Source organism: Epinephelus moara, chromosome 4 (genome assembly GCF_006386435.1).
Source record: "Epinephelus moara isolate mb chromosome 4, YSFRI_EMoa_1.0, whole genome shotgun sequence".
Classification (NCBI taxonomy): Eukaryota; Metazoa; Chordata; class Actinopteri; order Perciformes; family Serranidae; genus Epinephelus; species Epinephelus moara.
The window spans coordinates 13904691-13921843 of record NC_065509.1 but is presented as its reverse complement, the minus strand read 5'-3'; the positions used below and the strand labels follow the sequence as shown (position 1 = coordinate 13921843).

The 17153-nt window shown below is 42.2% G+C and overlaps 2 protein-coding genes across 2 annotated transcripts; both read right to left on the bottom strand.

Moving 5' to 3' along the window:
• Window positions 1-633: 633 nt before the first annotated feature.
• Window positions 634-3682, bottom strand: sh2d1ab (SH2 domain containing 1A duplicate b). The gene is made up of 3 exons (XM_050042366.1): window positions 3235-3682; window positions 2907-2970; window positions 634-1280 (listed from the first exon to the last, which is right to left on the bottom strand). The coding sequence occupies exons 1-3, from the start codon at window positions 3369-3371 to the stop codon at window positions 1011-1013; spliced, it is 471 nt and encodes a 156-aa protein (XP_049898323.1). The 5' UTR covers window positions 3372-3682; the 3' UTR covers window positions 634-1010.
• A 2562-nt stretch (window positions 3683-6244) lies between these two features.
• On the bottom strand, window positions 6245-10245 carry LOC126388681 (type-2 angiotensin II receptor-like). The gene is made up of 2 exons (XM_050041901.1): window positions 10051-10245; window positions 6245-9458 (listed from the first exon to the last, which is right to left on the bottom strand). The coding sequence occupies exon 2, from the start codon at window positions 9390-9392 to the stop codon at window positions 8127-8129; it is 1266 nt and encodes a 421-aa protein (XP_049897858.1). The 5' UTR covers window positions 9393-9458; window positions 10051-10245; the 3' UTR covers window positions 6245-8126.
• Window positions 10246-17153: the final 6908 nt, after the last annotated feature.

Below are 17153 nucleotides of genomic sequence, written 5' to 3'. Positions count from 1 at the left end.
CCAAAAAAAGTTAAAAAAGAAAGTAGAGAAGTTTGTTTGTTTTTCTTCTTCTTTTTTTTTTTAATCTAGCTACCACTAATCCACCTCCCCGTCCGTCTGCCTATCCCCCACTCGCCTCCCTCCCACCGTCACTCCACCATCTGCCCACCATTAATTGTTTGTGTTTCTCTCCTGGGCTGAGGATGACAAAGCCGCACAATGCATATGTTCTGACTGTGAGCAGGTGATATACGTTCCTGACTAGCACTTTGCTGATCGGCTGCGATGCACCTTCCCTTCTAAACCATATGCTCCGCTAGATACTGTCCAACCTCATCTCAGCGGTGAAAAGATGGAGGGTCCGGTTGCTAGGAGACCGCTGCACTGAAGAATCGTCTAGGCTGAATGGATGCTCTCTCTCTTTCTCTTTCCTTCTCTTTCTGTCTTTCTCATTTTTTTCATGAAGAGCCAGTAATGTCAATCAGATGAATGACAGCCCCCCGCCCCCCTCCTCTCGAGCAGTCAGCATTCTCTCCACGGAAATCAGTACTTCAATATGTCAAATTGAATTTTTGTTCCACATTATATGTCACAGGGAGGCTCGGGTGTGTATGGCTGTGTACGCGTGACCTCATTTAAAAGAGTTTATTTCAACCAATATCATTTATTTCCTTTGCCATTCACATAACCGAATTGCATTAAGAAAACAGAGCACAATATTTGTTGTCAACTTACGTATGCAGTGATGGATATTAATGTTTCAGCAGTTGAATATTTCACATTACATCCCTGAAAGTTATGAGGCACTTTCTGTGCCGCATGTGCAGAAAAACAAGGCGAGAGATGCTGGAAGGATAGTGAGATCTGAGTCACAGCTAGAACCTAAATGACTTGATTTAACAAACAGCTCGTTAATTGGAAAAAAAAATGACATTTACTTCACACACAGCGTGTGACATGCAACAGCAGGCATGATGCAAAGACAGTTTCTTTGTTTATAATTAGGTCAAAACTGAGCTTAGGGTTTGTCCCTAACCGAAAGCTTGCCGCACCTCCTTCTTGTTCCTGTTTTTCTGTCCCTGAGCAGCATGAGGTGGCCGCTGCTGGAGGTAAGCAGTAGGGCTGCTGTGTGTCGGTGACAGGCTATTACTGGGCGTCTGTGCCTCTGTGTGTGTTTGTGCCCGTCTCTGAGCTGTGACAGGGTAGAGCAGAGGCATGGCAATTCCTTGTCCGGGCTTCTGGAAAGCTGCTATCAAGTTCCTGATTTGCCGGAAATATCGTTTCTGCACACCAGGAGTGGTCTGAAACACAAGAGGGTAAAAAAAAAAAAAAAGCAGAGGAGAATTCAGCTCCTTCGTCTCCATCTCCACATCAAACCCCACGGGGAAATGAAGAGGACAGGATGGGGACCGGTTTGAAATGAGCTCTCACAGATTCACCTTATAAAGAGACATCAGATACGCTGAAGGTAGAGGCAGAAACACGGGTGCATGGCGGGCAGGGAAGCATGTCAGTTATATTTTCATATATCTGGTCCACACATTCACATTTAAGGCAATAAAAAGGTATCAATAAATAAGAAGATGCAAAAGAAATCCAATCTGTAATTGCTGTGAAAACTACTGTGGCAGCATGGAAACTATACTCATGGGGTTTACAAGCTAAATTAGGAAGATTCTGGTTGCAGTTGCCTCTGAAAGCATCCACTCCCCTGGGCTCTTTTTTATATTTTGTTAGTCAACAAAAAGCATTTATTTTCGGATTTATGTGTGACATCTAAGATGCTTTAAGTGTCCCAGCAGTATCTCAACAGCTTTACTTGTGACTGGATAAAACTGAAATAACACAAGGATCATTTTTAGAAGTGTAAAAAAAAAAAAAAAAGTTCATCTTCCGAGGTAACAAAGGTTTTACGTGACAGTTTTCATTTGGATTGAGTGAAATTTTATCCAAGTTTTTTCAGGGATATTTGCATTATTACTGACCCTCGTCAATTTCCCACTTTGCCCACAGCTGTCCGTTTAAAATCTCTAAACTATAAAGCTTTCAAAGAATTGTAATTTTGTCAAGTAAGGACTTTTAAAGAAAAGCATTATTTGTTTGTCACTCTGTGCAATCAATCATGCTGTGAGAAATGGTGAAAATCTTGTTCTTTCAATGCATTTTTGAAATCATTCAATCAAACGGAGAAGAAGCAGCACTTTTCCAAAGCCAAGCACTTTGGATGTTTCTGTCTCCGGCCACAAGTGTTACCTCTGTTCCCGTGGAATATTTCATTAAAGTGATTGATATTGCACATGAATAATGTAAACTGTTATCGAGCTTGTAGTGAAATCCGTTTAATTCGAGTCCTCTCCCCCTGCTGTCTGTTGGCTTGATGCTGTCAGTAAAAATGAGCGAGGGTAAAATGTAGTTACAACAGCATCGAGCTTTAGTTGTCAGCGAGAGACACAGACTTCAGATGTCTCTATACGTTCACATCTCTGGGTGTTTGCCAACCCTCAGTGCTCAATTACATATCCCATCAGAAATGCTGTCAAATGCAATTCTACATTTCCCATCTCTGGAGTATATGCTGATGCTGTGGCGTCTTAAATTTGTGGTGTTGGAGTAGGGTGGAGGGTGGGGTGGGGGNAGGGGGGGGGGGGGGGGGGGGGGGGGGGGGGGGTGACTATCTCACAGGGTGTTATTGCTAAAGGAAAAGAACCCATTTCTCAGTGCTGTCACTCCTGAAAAAAAAAAAACATGTTTGCCTCAAATTCACAGCTTGCTGAATTAGGCTGCCACCAAAACAACCTCTAGAACTAATAAACACCAACCAAAGCGAGGCGGATGTGCAGCTGTTTTTGCCTCTCTTGTAAAGTTTTAGGGTGCGGAAAGAGTCGGTGCAGTATGAGAGCGAGTAATAAAATAATAAAGTGTCTCACTTCAGCGGCCCATGAGCCGGCGTCGTCCTTGTGGAGTCTGTATGTGTAGACGTATCCATTGTACCTGCACACACACACACACACAGAAACACCTTTGACCCTGGGTTCATCTTTCAGTTTAATGAAATCAGTGTCATTGTTATTGCTCCTGGGAGACTTCACACTAAATAACAGGCCGCTGTATTTTTTGTTTCAGTTAATACTTCATGCCTTTGTGCTTTGATTTTCTTAAATGTGAGGAGATCAATAATCTCTATAATAGCAGAAAATAGGATTATGTGTTGAGGTCTCAGTAAAGAAGCAAAGATATTGCACAATCTGTACTCACAGCACACACAGGCAGTAGACGCCTGGCACAGAGTCACTGTTGCGGACTAGATAGCACCCATCTCTCCCGTCCTGGGCCAGCCGCCTCTCCCCCTCCTCCTTGCCGATGGGTCCGTGGTAGACAGGCAGGTTTTCCATCACGGCTTCTCTCCAGATATGCTTTTTGTTCTGCTCCCAAGTGCCAGCTCTCCTCTACCTTCTCTCGCTCTTTCTCACCTTCAACTTTTACTGCGGGCGAGCCTTTTGGTCTTCACTGTGTATCCTCTAGACTGGGAACACAGGTGAGGCAGCTGTCCAGCCTCTCATTTGATTTTTGGTTCTCGCTGTTTCAAACGTCCGTTTGGGAGCCAGAGCTTCTGCGAGCCAGCTTTCTGATTTTCCACTTTCTTACTCAGACTGATAGCAGCTCTCTCTAACCTCTAACCTTTATGGGCTCGTTGCGCAGCCTTCCTCTCTCACTACAACACACACACACATACACATGTGTGCGCACACACACCTAAAATGTGGGTTTGTGTATCTCTCAGGAAATGATTGTATTTTTCAACAGGAAATAACTTCAAAGATTCTAACTGAATATTTCCACAACAATAGAAAGCACAAGAGGGGGATAAAAAAAAGCAATATCACTCTTTTCACACAGGAAAACGTATATTGTGCTTATGCAGTGACTTATACTGTTTCCAGCTCAATTATCAGGAGGCTGCACTTTGTTTTCTTATTAACAGAAGTTTGCTTACACTGTCTATTTTCACAAGTTTCCATGAATAGAGACGTGCGGTTTGCTGCGCAGGAAACAGAAGTGCCAGAAGTATTCAAAACCCTTATGTACAGTGGGCACAAGTACTAATACAATCATGTACTCCATTACAAGTAACAACCTTCAAAAGCCCTCCTAAGTAAAAGTACTTAAGTATCATCAGCACAACTTGCCTAAAGTATGAAAAGTAAAGGTGCTTATTCTGCAGTAAAATGTCCTCTGTGACTGAGGTGTTGTTCTACATGACGTCATTACTGTTAATAATCATGCATCAGTGTGTCAGTAGCATTTTACAGCTGTAGCTGTGGCAGGTGGAGTTAGTTTTAACTTCTTTAGGTAGTTTACTTTTTTTTTTTTTTTTTTTAAATGCCCTCTCTTTTTAACTTTTATCTAGTCTCAGCTTTTTGTGAAATATTGGATCATTTTTTGATTAAATACAAAAATCTAAGAAGTTTTGGTGGAGCTGCTAACAACGCATACACATCCAAGACATGATAAGTGCCTACAGCCAGGTTCTGGGATTGTGTAAGAGGTCACAAAGCAGTGAACAGTGCAATTTATTTATAAATTTGTCACTACAGCTACGACACGTGGAGTAAAAAGTACAATATTTCCCTCTGAGATGTAGTGTAGTATTAGTATAATGTGCCTCAACATTATATTTTAGCACTACACTTGGGTAAAGTAGCTACTTTCCACAACAAATTATAAAAATATCACTAATGCCTCATATTTCTCAACTTAAATAAGCATTAAAACATAGAACGACTAAGCCACAATGATGGCCACTACTTTGACACATTACATTATGATACATTAGAGACATTTTGTGGTAAACCTGCAGACAGCTTGTGTTTAAAGTGTTCCCTTTTCTTAGCTTATATTTTATCATCATCACACGTCCACACTGTAGCACATGTTCTCAGTCACATGTCACTGATCTGTCTTCTTTAAGACGTGTGTCAAGGACACTCACACCTGCTCTGTGGAACATCAGCTAACGAAGCTGTGTACATGAACATACTGCGGAGCTGCGACAAACTCATCCCGCAATCTGTCCTGTCAGTTGGAAAGTTCTGCCGTGTCAAATTAAAGATGGTGATTAAAATATTGACTGTTTGCAGCCGTCCTCGTTTTACCGAGATGATGGCACGGCGTCTGGCACTTTAAGCTCGGCTCAGACGTGCTGAGATGTATATTATTCTCGGTTTTCATTCACACCACGGTCACGACTGCGTGGAGTCCTTCAGACCACCAGATGCTCCTTGCAAAGGATCCTTCAAGGAAGGCAAACCAGATGATTGTGCCATTCAGCGCATTCTTTGAGCTGGTAGTTCTCTTTAAATGCAGCATTTGTTGGAGATTTCTGTTTTTATACATTCAGTATCCTACATGAGTCATCAGTCTGTGTCAGAGCCATCTTTCCCTCGGCTCAGAGAGATCATGAGCGGTGGGACTTTGGGGCTCTGTCTGGGTAAGCAGCCAGTGGCATCTTGTTCACTGCTTCTACAGCACTTTAGCGCCATCCAGTGGCAAGCTTTTCAAGATGAATAAGGAGCCACCTGCTGCAAGTAAGCTGAAGTAAAGTGCCCTGTCTTCCATTTGGGTCCCATATTTCTAAAAACATTTAGGCTGTGTTGCTTTTAAGTCTGGAATAAGGAAAAGCAAAACCACTTCACCGTTTAGGCACAAAGAAAAGTATATCTACTATTATCCACTCAATATTCCTGTGTATAATAATCCCATAGCCTCCACCAGCGCAAAACAAAATTAAACCATACTCCCTTCGGCTCTGAGCTCACAGAGAGGCAGGCCAGGGTCAATGCAGAATGCAGTGGATCTATACTGGACACAAATAGCAGACAGAGATACATCATTGATTAGCTGGCGGCTCCCTCGACCAACACAACTGGCTGGACTGGAATGCTTCATAAGGACATTAGTATGAGATTATGATATCTGGCCTTGATATGTACGGAATCCATGTGAGGCATTCTAGGAGGGGAGGAAAAAGGGGGGAGACTGAATGCCCATCTGCCGGACCGACAGTAATCCCCGCACTCTCATTCCCAGGGGGGCGGAAACTCAGGAGTCACAGCTGTTGGAGGGTGAGATTGGGAAAGTAAAAAAATCATAAATGGAATCAGTTTCACAAAATCGTTGCATGTGTGTCTCTGAACTGAGATAAACTCAGCAACCTCCTGTTTTAGGGAAAGAAAGGTCGAACCCAACAAAGAAGTGGCACTGATAGGGAAATACTGTTCACTTTATTTCTTATTCAGTCAAAGAAATGCAGTCATTCTTATTTTCCTAATCTGTCTTTACAGAATAATATAATAAAAATGTTACAGGTTACATGATTACACATATAATATCTTTGTCCCAAAAAGAACAGTAGTGGTAGCATTGCTATGACTGGTTAATAATTATCCTTTTACATCTGTCTTTCAATGTTTTGGCCTGTACAAAGCCAAAATGCAGTAGCTAGGCATTCAAAATGGAGTAACCTCAATAACATTGTGTTACCATATAAAATATTATGCTTTGGTATCATTTCAGAGAAATCACAGTTTGCAAAGCTACAAAATGAAGCTTAAAAACAAGCTAGCTGTTGAGATAGCTACAGCTAGCATTACAGGAGGTAAACATAAATGTACCTCTTCCTTCATGCCTGTTTTCATGTGATAAAAAACTATTATGGTCACCAAACATCTTAATATCAAGTTATGATCCCATGTACATGAGGCAGAAGCTAATTCCAACCATGATAAAGTAACAGCAGCTAAATTGGTCCTGCTAAACTAATACTAGCCTAGCTTAGCAGAGTAGCTGTAACTGACATGGGAGAACTTTGTGAACATAAAAACCAACATATCATTTATCTTTAAAGTTTATACGGAGAACTTGTAAAAATTTGTAAGTCCAATATTCACACTCCGTTTTTGGTCTCCACCAACTCCTGTGGAAAATATGAGGCTCCTTAGCTGCTAAATGTTGCGCTGTGTTCACCAGCTAGTCACCAACTGTTTCTGTCTGCTGTGCAGGTTGTTTGCAGTACATTCTTTAAAGCTATTTCACTAAAAACAGCTGACTGCTGCAGCTTTAAAGGCGTGAAGTGTATAAATTATCTGTTACATGGTTTGGCAAACTAGCTGCAAAACTTAAAAAAACAAAAAAGTGTTTTTAACTGTTTAAAAACAGTTCACTACAGAATTGAAAATACATATATTTCCTCTTACCTGTAGTGCTATTTATCAGTCTAGATTTTTTTATGTGTGTGAGTTGCTGAGTGTTGGAGATATCATCAGTAGAGATGTCTAGGTTTTGTCCAATATAATGAAACTAGTTAGCACTCAGCTTGTGGTGCTCAAAGCACCAAAATAGTATATATGAAAAACTCAACAGCAATGTCTCTTTCCAGAAATTGTGACCTGGTTACTCAAAATAAACCACAGACCTTGTTGTGAACAGCTTCATGTTGGAACTATTTCCTGTCTACCTAACTACACCCACCAACCCTATCACCGTGCAGTCATGAGCACAAGCTTCTTGTCCATGAATGGAGTACACGCTTCCTTCTGTGCCATGATATGGGTGTAGTTCAGTAGAAAGAAAATATTTTCTACATGAAACTGTTCACAACAAGGTCTGTGGATTATCTTGAGTAACCTGGTCATGATTTCTGGAAAGAAACTTTGCTGTTGAGTTTTTCAAAAGCAGTTGTTTGTTTGTTTTGGCATTTGGAGCACCACAAACTGAGTGCCATTTAGTTCCATTATATTGGAGAAAAAGCAGACATCTCAACGTCCTATATCTCCAACATCAGAAACTCACACCAAAACAATCTAGATTGATAAAAAGCACCACAGGTAACAGGAAATATATGTGTTTTTAGGGCGAACTGTTCCTTTAAACCTTTTTCCCCTCAGCTTCATGTTTTCTTTAGGTCCTTTTTTTCCTGTCTTTGTAGGGCAGAATGGAGCTCTGCTGGACTTTGACTCAGTCAGTTATAGTAACAGCTCCGTCTCACACATTCATGCTTATTGGAGGTTTGGCAGTCACTTGACACTGGCATCACTCTTTGGGGTGTGAGACCAAGTGAGTGAGGGGAAAGTCTCCCTTCTGGGGACTTGCTAAGCAGAACCTGAGGGCTCCACAATCGCCAGGTCTTTCAGGTCACTGAGTTTTCGGGAGAAGGAGCTTAGCCTGGTGCTAAAGGAGCCCCTCTTCTGGCTGTGATCATCGCCACGGACCTTCATACGAACACACAGGCCCTTGCAGAGCCCCCCGAGACGGCCTCGGAAATGGTTCCCGATGAAGCAGTATAGCACGGGGTTGATGGCAGAGTTAGAGAAGCCCAAGCAGAGGGTCAGAGGGGTGAGGTTGTGGATTGTCCAGTCTATCCCGCAGCCATCCAACCAGCCATCACTCATCAGCACATCCAAGAAGGTCACGCAGTGGAAGGGGAACCAGCAGAGGAAAAAGGCCACGACCACAGCAGCTACTGTCCACAACACCCGCTCCAGCCCCCTGCCCTCCAGGGGTCTGCTCGCGCTGAAGCTGGGGCTCACGCAGGGAGTCGGGGGTCTGTCTGGTCTACTGCAGCCGTCCCTGGACTCCAGTGATTTAAAAGAGGGCATGTTGGGGTGTGACACATTCTGCATTCTTACCAGCCCTGTATCAGCCAACAAATGTCTACCTATAGCACAGTAGCAACAAGAGATGACAAGCAGTGGCAGCAGAAAGGCCAGACACATCTTCATCCAGACCAGGGTCATATACCAGGTATCATCAGGATAGTCAATCACACAGGCCTCCACGCCAAGCCTCTCCAGGTGGTAAGTGTTCCTCAGGTAAAAGATGGGGGCCGAGCAAGCACATGCCAGCACCCACACCAGGATGCATGTAAGCCGGGCACGCTTGGGGTCTCGTGCACTCTGGGAGCGGAGCGGATGCACAATGGCCAGGTAGCGGTCTATGCTCATGCATGTGATGAAGAAGATGGACGCGTAGAGGTTGAGATTGTGGAGAGCTCCGCAGACTTTGCAGGCAACCCAGCCAAAGGGCCAGCTGTAGCCCTGGGAGTAGTAGACAGCCCACAGCGGGAGAGACAGCAGGAACAGCAGGTCGGATACACACAGGTTCAGCATGAAAGTGTTAGCAACAGTTCTCCTTGAGGCGCTGGCATGGGCCAACACGCACACTGCCAGGGCGTTGGCTATGGTTCCCAGCACGCAGATAACGCTGTAGATGGCGGGGATAACTATGGTCATGGGTATGGGAGGCCAGTCCGGGCAGTGGGGAGCAGAGGGGGCCAGAGAGGTGTTAGGTTCAGTCTTTGTTGCTGAATAAAGGGAGGAGGTGGAGTTGAAAAGGGAGAGGTCATTTGGGATTGCCATTATGGAACTGGATGTACCCTTGCGTCACACAATTTCACTTCCCTCCTTTCAGTTTTCCAAGGTCGGCTGGAAATAAAACAAAACAGAAGGCATTCAAAATTCAGCTGCCTTTTATGGACACAGTAATGCATGGTAATCTTTAGTTGGCTGCAGTGTTTATTAGCTGTCCTACTTGATAACTAATCACAGCAAAAATACATTACACCACTCTTGAAGTTGGGCAGTAATGAAATACATATGAGGGCGTTGTAATGTTCTGGCTGCTTAATGGGTTCCTTAGAAACATCGATTGTGTATTAATGACTGAAATAAGTTTTTGAAACATTTCATGAAAAAGTGTCATCTTAATTTAAGTTGCAATTGTTTTACAGGAATCTTAAATCACCTATTACGGTCCGGTGCACCAGGGGAATGCATTAATTATAGAATAAATAATAAAAAACAAATAAAATCTAAAGAAGGCAATCAGTAAGATGTAGGAGGTTACATCTTTAAATAACTTTTTCCAATGAGAAAAATAATGTGACATTATGTTAAGACAGTTGAATTAGTGAAATAAGCTTCTGGATGCTTTATTAAATTAAATTATAATTGAGATATGATCAAATCAAACTAGAGTCAATATATAATTTCGGTCTATTTAAAGAATTAATTTTACCTTTGAGTGATTAGGCATCCAGTCCAAAAGCAGTCAAGCCGTTTTCAGTGTCTCTCTTGGCTAAAGTCCATGTCTTGACAATTGCTCCTCGACCCCTCTAATAGAAACTGCACAGCTGAGTGCCCCAGACCATATCATGCCTCTGTGTTTGTGTGTGTGCATCTGTGTGTGTGTGTGTGTAGAAATCAGAGTGAAGGCTCTGAGAAACCAGATGAGGTTGGGGGTCTTATAGCCCCCAAGAGCCTCTTGATGATTGCACAACAGGGAAGTTGCTAACACGTCACGCCTCCATCATTACCAAGGGGCTGGACTGTACCTGGACACAGGCCAGCCTGCAGGGAGAGAGAGAATAAGAGAAACGTGCTCTCTCTGTTTTTCATTCTATCCCTCCTTTTTTTTCCCCTCCCTCCTGGAGTTTCTACCAGAAAAGGCCAAAGCTAGGAAAATCAAGTCAAGATGTGAGTTTGAGAAATAGCTACGTCTCCAGTGACTGCAGAAACACAACCATGTGTCATACCTGACCATAATTAACAGGACACCAGTGTGTTTGAGGTGTCAAACTTAAAGCTCTAACTGTCCCCACCGGGGCCTCTGACCTGAGGAACGGAGGCTGTGTGTTAATTAGCAGAGCCTCGCACTTTGTGTCATATTCGTCCTGCCAGCGGTCAGATAAGCCATGGGAAATATTTACTCTGTTTCAGCGGAAGTCAAGCCAGCCACTGGGGCAGAGGGAGAGGGGGGAGGCACAGTATGGAAGATGAATGAGGGGGAGGACGAGCAGATACTGCAGGGAGTGAACAAGGAGATGAGAAGGAAAGAGAGGGAGAAAGAGGAGGGAAAGAAGGAGAGAAAGCGGAGATTCCCTCCAGTGGTTTTTCATTAAAGCCTCTGGTGAAAGTTAATGAGGGATGCTCGCAAAGCTCTGAGACTGATTACATCACAGCTCCTTTGATCAACGGTGTGAGCGTGCATCTGTCCCTGTGTGTGCACGTGCGTGCGTGCATGTGCACGTGTGCGTCTATGCTTCAATACTTGTGCAACTGGATGTACTTAATCTCAGCCTGGCATGCATGCATCGACGCGACGTGCTCGCCTCTGTTTACACGTGTGTTCAGATGTGTGTGTGCACTATGCTCCATTGAGTATCTATCAGGATGTGACAAGTTCTAATAGCCGTGGGAAAGCTGACGGTGAGGATGACGGATGAAGGCGAGAGAGAAGGCAGCAGATTTTGAAGGCCGCAAATGAAGAGCTTCGTCGTTGGCTTCTTGATATGAGAAACTGGGAATTCACTGTATGGCACAGAATTGTGAAAATGTGATGGTTATGCTTTCCAAAAGGGAAACTTCATAATGCAGTGTTCTTCCACTGGCATGCTGGGTATGCACAGTTGTTCTCACACATACACACACACAGAGAAGCCAAGGGCCCTCAGTCATGACATGCAAAAAACTAAAAACAGAAATTTATGACTTAATGCCGGCCAACAGAAACACATGGTGACAGAAAAAAACACAGCTATGTCCCCTGGCAGTTTCTCTGCAATCCAATGGGGTAATCAAGTACATTTACTCAAGTACAGCACTATAATTGGGGCACTAGTACCATTCTCTGCTACATTATGGCTCCACTACACCAAAATTATTATAAAATAATAATTAATATTGCACTCTTTACTCCACCAGATGTATCTGACAGCTCTAGTTATCTTGTACATTAACATTCAACATACAGAACCATCAGTTTTTAAAGCATGATGAAACTACCTTCCAGTAGCCACCTCCGCCAGCCAAAACATTAAATCCTCCAAACATTTGTAAGGAATAATAATCCAGTAATTTAATGTAGCCTTTAACACTATGAAAGAGGGTATTGAGCATGATGAGTGCTTTCATTTCTAATACTTTAAGCATGTTTTGGCATAATCAGGGTGTCTACAGTTACCAAGTACTTAAATTTAATACTTCATGAGACCTTTATGAGATTATTGTTAACCAAATTTCAGACTGACTTCTGGAAAAAATCACATTTTTCTTATTTAAGCATTGCAGGTAAGTATAAAATTAAGTATTTTGGTCCCATGCAGTGGTAGGTTTTATATTAGAGTGGTTAATCTACATCTTGCCAACAGGTAAGTGCAAGTATTAAGTAAAAGACGGTACTAGATGGGCTTAAAGATTTCAGAAATCAGACATCAGAAATGTGAAATTTCACACAGGAGAGTTAGTCAAAGTGAAGGACCTGTAGACACCCTGGGTGCAATACTTTAATTAGTTACTTAACACTAACGTTAGTCCTACTTACTTTTAAGTAACATTAACATTTTAGTTGTGCTAGCAGTACGAGACTGTTCATTATTTATGAGCGGGTGGTGCATAAAGGGCACTGGGGAGGAACTTATGTGTTTTTTTAATTTGGCTTAAGAGAGGAGCATACAAAATTAAATGGGTGTGTTTTGTATATATTTAACCAGCCATTGGCATGTTTTCTTTAAAAAACTACCAAATTCTCACCATTCATAAAAGCCAGTGCCAGCCTGTGGTATAGGCGGGAACTGCCCATTGGTTCGACAGCCCACTGGTTCAACATCCTATTGTTCCGACCATATTAAACTCATTCAAACTCAGGAAAAGATCATGGTGTGGGTTAAAATGAAAAAGAAAGTGACAAACACATAAGCCGTGAGCCTGCTCCGCCTCAAGCCAGTCGCGGCGCACCATACACCCGCCGCGAGCCGTGCAACACCGCGGACAGTCGGACTAATGGGATGTCGAACCAATGACATGGACCCGGTATAGGCAGTATTGGCGGATGCTAAGGGCACCATCATCCATGGGGGGCACCACAAATGGGGGAAGAAAAAAATCAAAATGTTTATCTCATACTGTTTTTTACTAGTACTATTACTACTATTATTTTATGACATAAGGCCACAACAATATAACTAGCAAAGTCTACTAAATAATAGGCCTTTTTTCTGGGTTCATGCCTCACCACGCCTCCTCAGCTTGCCTCAGACACCAAATGTGCCAGGGCCACCACTGATAATAGCCAGAAACTATAAAAACAAAATTTATTGATGGATTTTTCAATTTCTGATGGTTCTTTCGACACATCTTGCACATCACATCACAAATGCCTTTGTCAGACTAGATCTGAGCTAAAAAAGCGATAGGTCTGTTTAATCAGAATCACTTTATTCTACATCTCATTTAAAACTTGGCCCAAAATAAAGTTTGCATGTGCACAACAGGAGTAAAAAAACAAGATTTCTTTTTTTCAATACCATGATTTTTGCCTTCAGCTTTTAACTTTTAACTTTCACACATCAAAGCACATTTTAAAAATCTAATTATGGTGGAGGAAGGATCATGGATGTTTCACCAGTCACTCAGGGAGGCTCAACGAAAAATATTTGTAGTTTGGGGAGGGTAAAAAAACAAAAACAATAAAATAAAAAACAAAGTCACACCCTAGCCACCCCCTCCTCTGATAAGTAAAGAACAGTCCCTATTGATACATTTAGTTTATGACCAAAAATCTGGAAAACTAAGGAAACTTCCAACCAAAGCTGCACTTAGAATTTAGCAACTGTTAGCATGCTAATACATTAAGCTAACGTTAGTGGATGTTGTATTCCATAGATATATATACATATATATATATATCTATGGTTGTACTCAGCCTCACCATGTTACCATTGTCTTCGTTAGCATGCTAATGCATTAAGCTAACAATAGTGGATATTTTTCTCAGCCTCACTATGTTACTACTGTCTCTGTTAGCATGCTAATACATTGAGCTAACGTTAGTGGATATTGTGCTCAGCCTCACTATGTTAGGTCCATGTCATTGGTTCGACATCCCATTAGTCCGACTGTCCGCGGTGCTGAACGGCTCGCGGCGGGCGTATGGTGCGCCGCGACCGGCTTGAGGCGGAGCAGGCTCACGGCTTATGTGTTTGTCACTTTCTTTTTCATTTTAACCCACACCATGATCTTTTCCTGACCCTAACCAAGTGGTTTTTGTGCCTAAACCTAACCAGACCTTAACCACAGGGCATCATGATGATTTCGGAACGGACTTCGGAACAATGAGTTTAATATGGTCGGAACAATAGGATGTCGGACCAATGGGCAGTTCCCACCATGTTACCATTGTCTTTGTTAGCATGCTAATACATTGAGCTAAGCATTGTCCCCGTTAGCATGCTAATACATTTTTTTGTAAACATAATTTTATTGATTTTCTGGCTGAAACAAAATATTCACAAAATTCACAGTCTTATCAATAATATACAGAGAGAAAGAGAAACAAGAAAAATTAACCGCATGCTAATACATTAAGCTAACATTAATGGGCATTGTACCCAGCATCATAATGTTAGCATTGTCTCCATTAGCATGTTAGCAAGCTGGTGTTAGCATGAGGAACAGCCTCACAGAGCTGCTAGCATGGCTGTAGACACAGCTGACATGCATATTTTACATGTGTATTATTCTATATTATTATTATTTTTACAGTCTACGGTATTATTACTAACATTATTTAATTACTAATATATTACTTACATAAGGAGTTGACGTCTTCCTGCACTGCTAACATTACAGTTAGCCTGTGAGTTAACCCTCACTGAAACAGTGAAAAGATCACATATGTATTGCTCTGTCGGCTACATAATGTTACACTTTAAGTCGACCTTGCTTTCACTTGGTTTTATCTCTGAGCGGCTCCCGTTTGACATTCTTGACCTTTATCAACAATTGGAGGGACAGTTTGACTTTATCCTATCTCCAGACAATCAATTCAGTCAGCTTGTAGTACATATGTTGATAAATGTTTCACTTTCCGTGGCATTCGTGACATGTAGAAATATGTCAGACTTGGTGCTACCAAATTCAAAACCTCCTCTCTCTGGGAGTTTCAGGCAGGAATTGAGAGTCTGGGTGATGAACAGTTTGAGCATGTGTGGGAGTGTGTGTGTCTGTGGGCTTTTGTCTGATGAACCAGAAGGCACTGTCCGTACAGGCAGTAGATAAGGAGAGCAATGGAGCAGAGAGCATCAAACCTCAGCTTACATCACAGCCCTTACTGGACATCAATCTCACAGCCAATTATTTTCTTTACAGTTATTTATTTATTTGTTGTTTTTTTCTGTCTGGATTAAAAGCATGACATTTTTGCTACAAAAGTTTCTTTTTCTTTCTTCTACTGCTCTCATTAACAAGATCTATACAGCCTAATTTTTATACAGTATATCTGTGAATGCTGCAACACGACCTCGTACAGCCAAGATATCAGTAGTCAAAATAACAAATGGAAAACTGATGCACACATACTGTTTCCACTGAGCAGAATGAACAGCAAACATCTGATTTTATCAACATGCATGAGAAAAAGAAACAGCACATGCTCATGCACCCATACTTTTTACGCACACACACGCTGACCTATTCAAATAAAGGAGAGGAGAACATAAACACATACTGTATTCACAAACACCCTTCAGTTGCTTACATAATTGTTATGTTTATGTTTTTTGCTGATAAATGTGCTATGTGTTTATTTGACAGCGGGGGTCTCCCTCGTTGGCCGGATCCTGGGAAGATAACCACGGCAAACCATAACCATCTATGAAGTTCTGCGTGGAAAATCGGGCTCAGGGGGGTGAAAGGTGAGAGGTCAGGGCTGGGAGCCCTGCTTCCTCTCTGCTGGTCAAGACAAATCTGAGAGAGCTCTGGACTACATGACATAGTCCAACCTAACATTTGTTCTCAGAGCATAATCAAAGCTGCTGCTTGTGTGGGATGCTGTACGAACAGTGGGGCCCCTGTATGTGTAGGGGGCCCTTGAGAGAGGTGAGATGAGGCTATATTTAGGGTCACATCTTGTCTCTAACACTGGTTCCCGTGCTTACAGCAACAAGATGTCCATGAGAGAAGACAGGATTGCGCAGATTTCCAGCATTCCCACTCTCTCTGCTCTCCTTTCTATTTTAATCCCAGTCAACATGTTCCATGTGGTTTTGTCCATGGTGTTAGTGCATAATGAATCCAGGACACAGAGTCGTTCCTGGAGGATTTTTTCATCAGAACATTTGGCAGTATTTGTCTAAAAAAAAACTGCACAGTCACACCAGCCCACAAGTCCCGTAACCCCTACACACGAAGCAGCAGCACACACTGTAGCTCCGATGCCACAGGAAGTCTGGTTCCCATATGTGTTTTTTCCATGAACAACAGGAAGAGGGATGAGAAAGTATTGATGTCAAATTGATCTGACATCTCCCTTTTTTTTAGTATTTTCTAATACACACATGTAAGCATGCATTACACACACCCACACACAGAGTCCCAAGGGGCATGACTCTGGTCAACCTCATGCAGAGTTTATGAGGTCCAGGCAGCTCCGATTCCTCCAAGGGGCAGTCAAGAAGCTATAAAGATGTTAACCGATAGCCTGGACCCTCGGTACGGACTGTGTACTCACACAAATAAGCAAAAACATGTGGCACCAAAAATGCTTTAAAGTATGGACGACATTCCCGCTGTCAATACATGTTTGTTGTGCAAACCTTCCAAATTCCTCAACATAATCACTTCCACAATTAACATTTGTCCATTTGTACAGTTTGGATGACTTTTTTTTTTTTTTTTAATGAATTCAATTTCCCAGCTTTTATTTTAGGAAACAATGACCGCATCACTTAGAATCAGATTTACTAGCAGTGATACAGTCTGTACTTTTCTGACCAAGGAAGCAGATCTCATTTAAATTTTTAAAGTATGACTCAAACTCCGACTCGGCTCAACTAAGTGAATAATTTGTTGACATGACATGTAACACGTCTGAGAGTCCACAGCTACGCTCTGCGAGGCTGTGTGAAAGCACGGTGGTGCTTTGGGCTAAACGCAGCAAACAGGCCCACAATGCTGTCATGCTTTTGTTTAGCAATGTTTACCATCTCAGTTAAATGTGTTAACATTTGTTAATTAGCCCTAAACACAAAGTGCAGCTGATGTTGGTGGGCAAGTATTTTGATATAATACAAAATATTGAAACAAAATTGAACTAAATGTGTCTAATAAAAACCTAAGTTATTT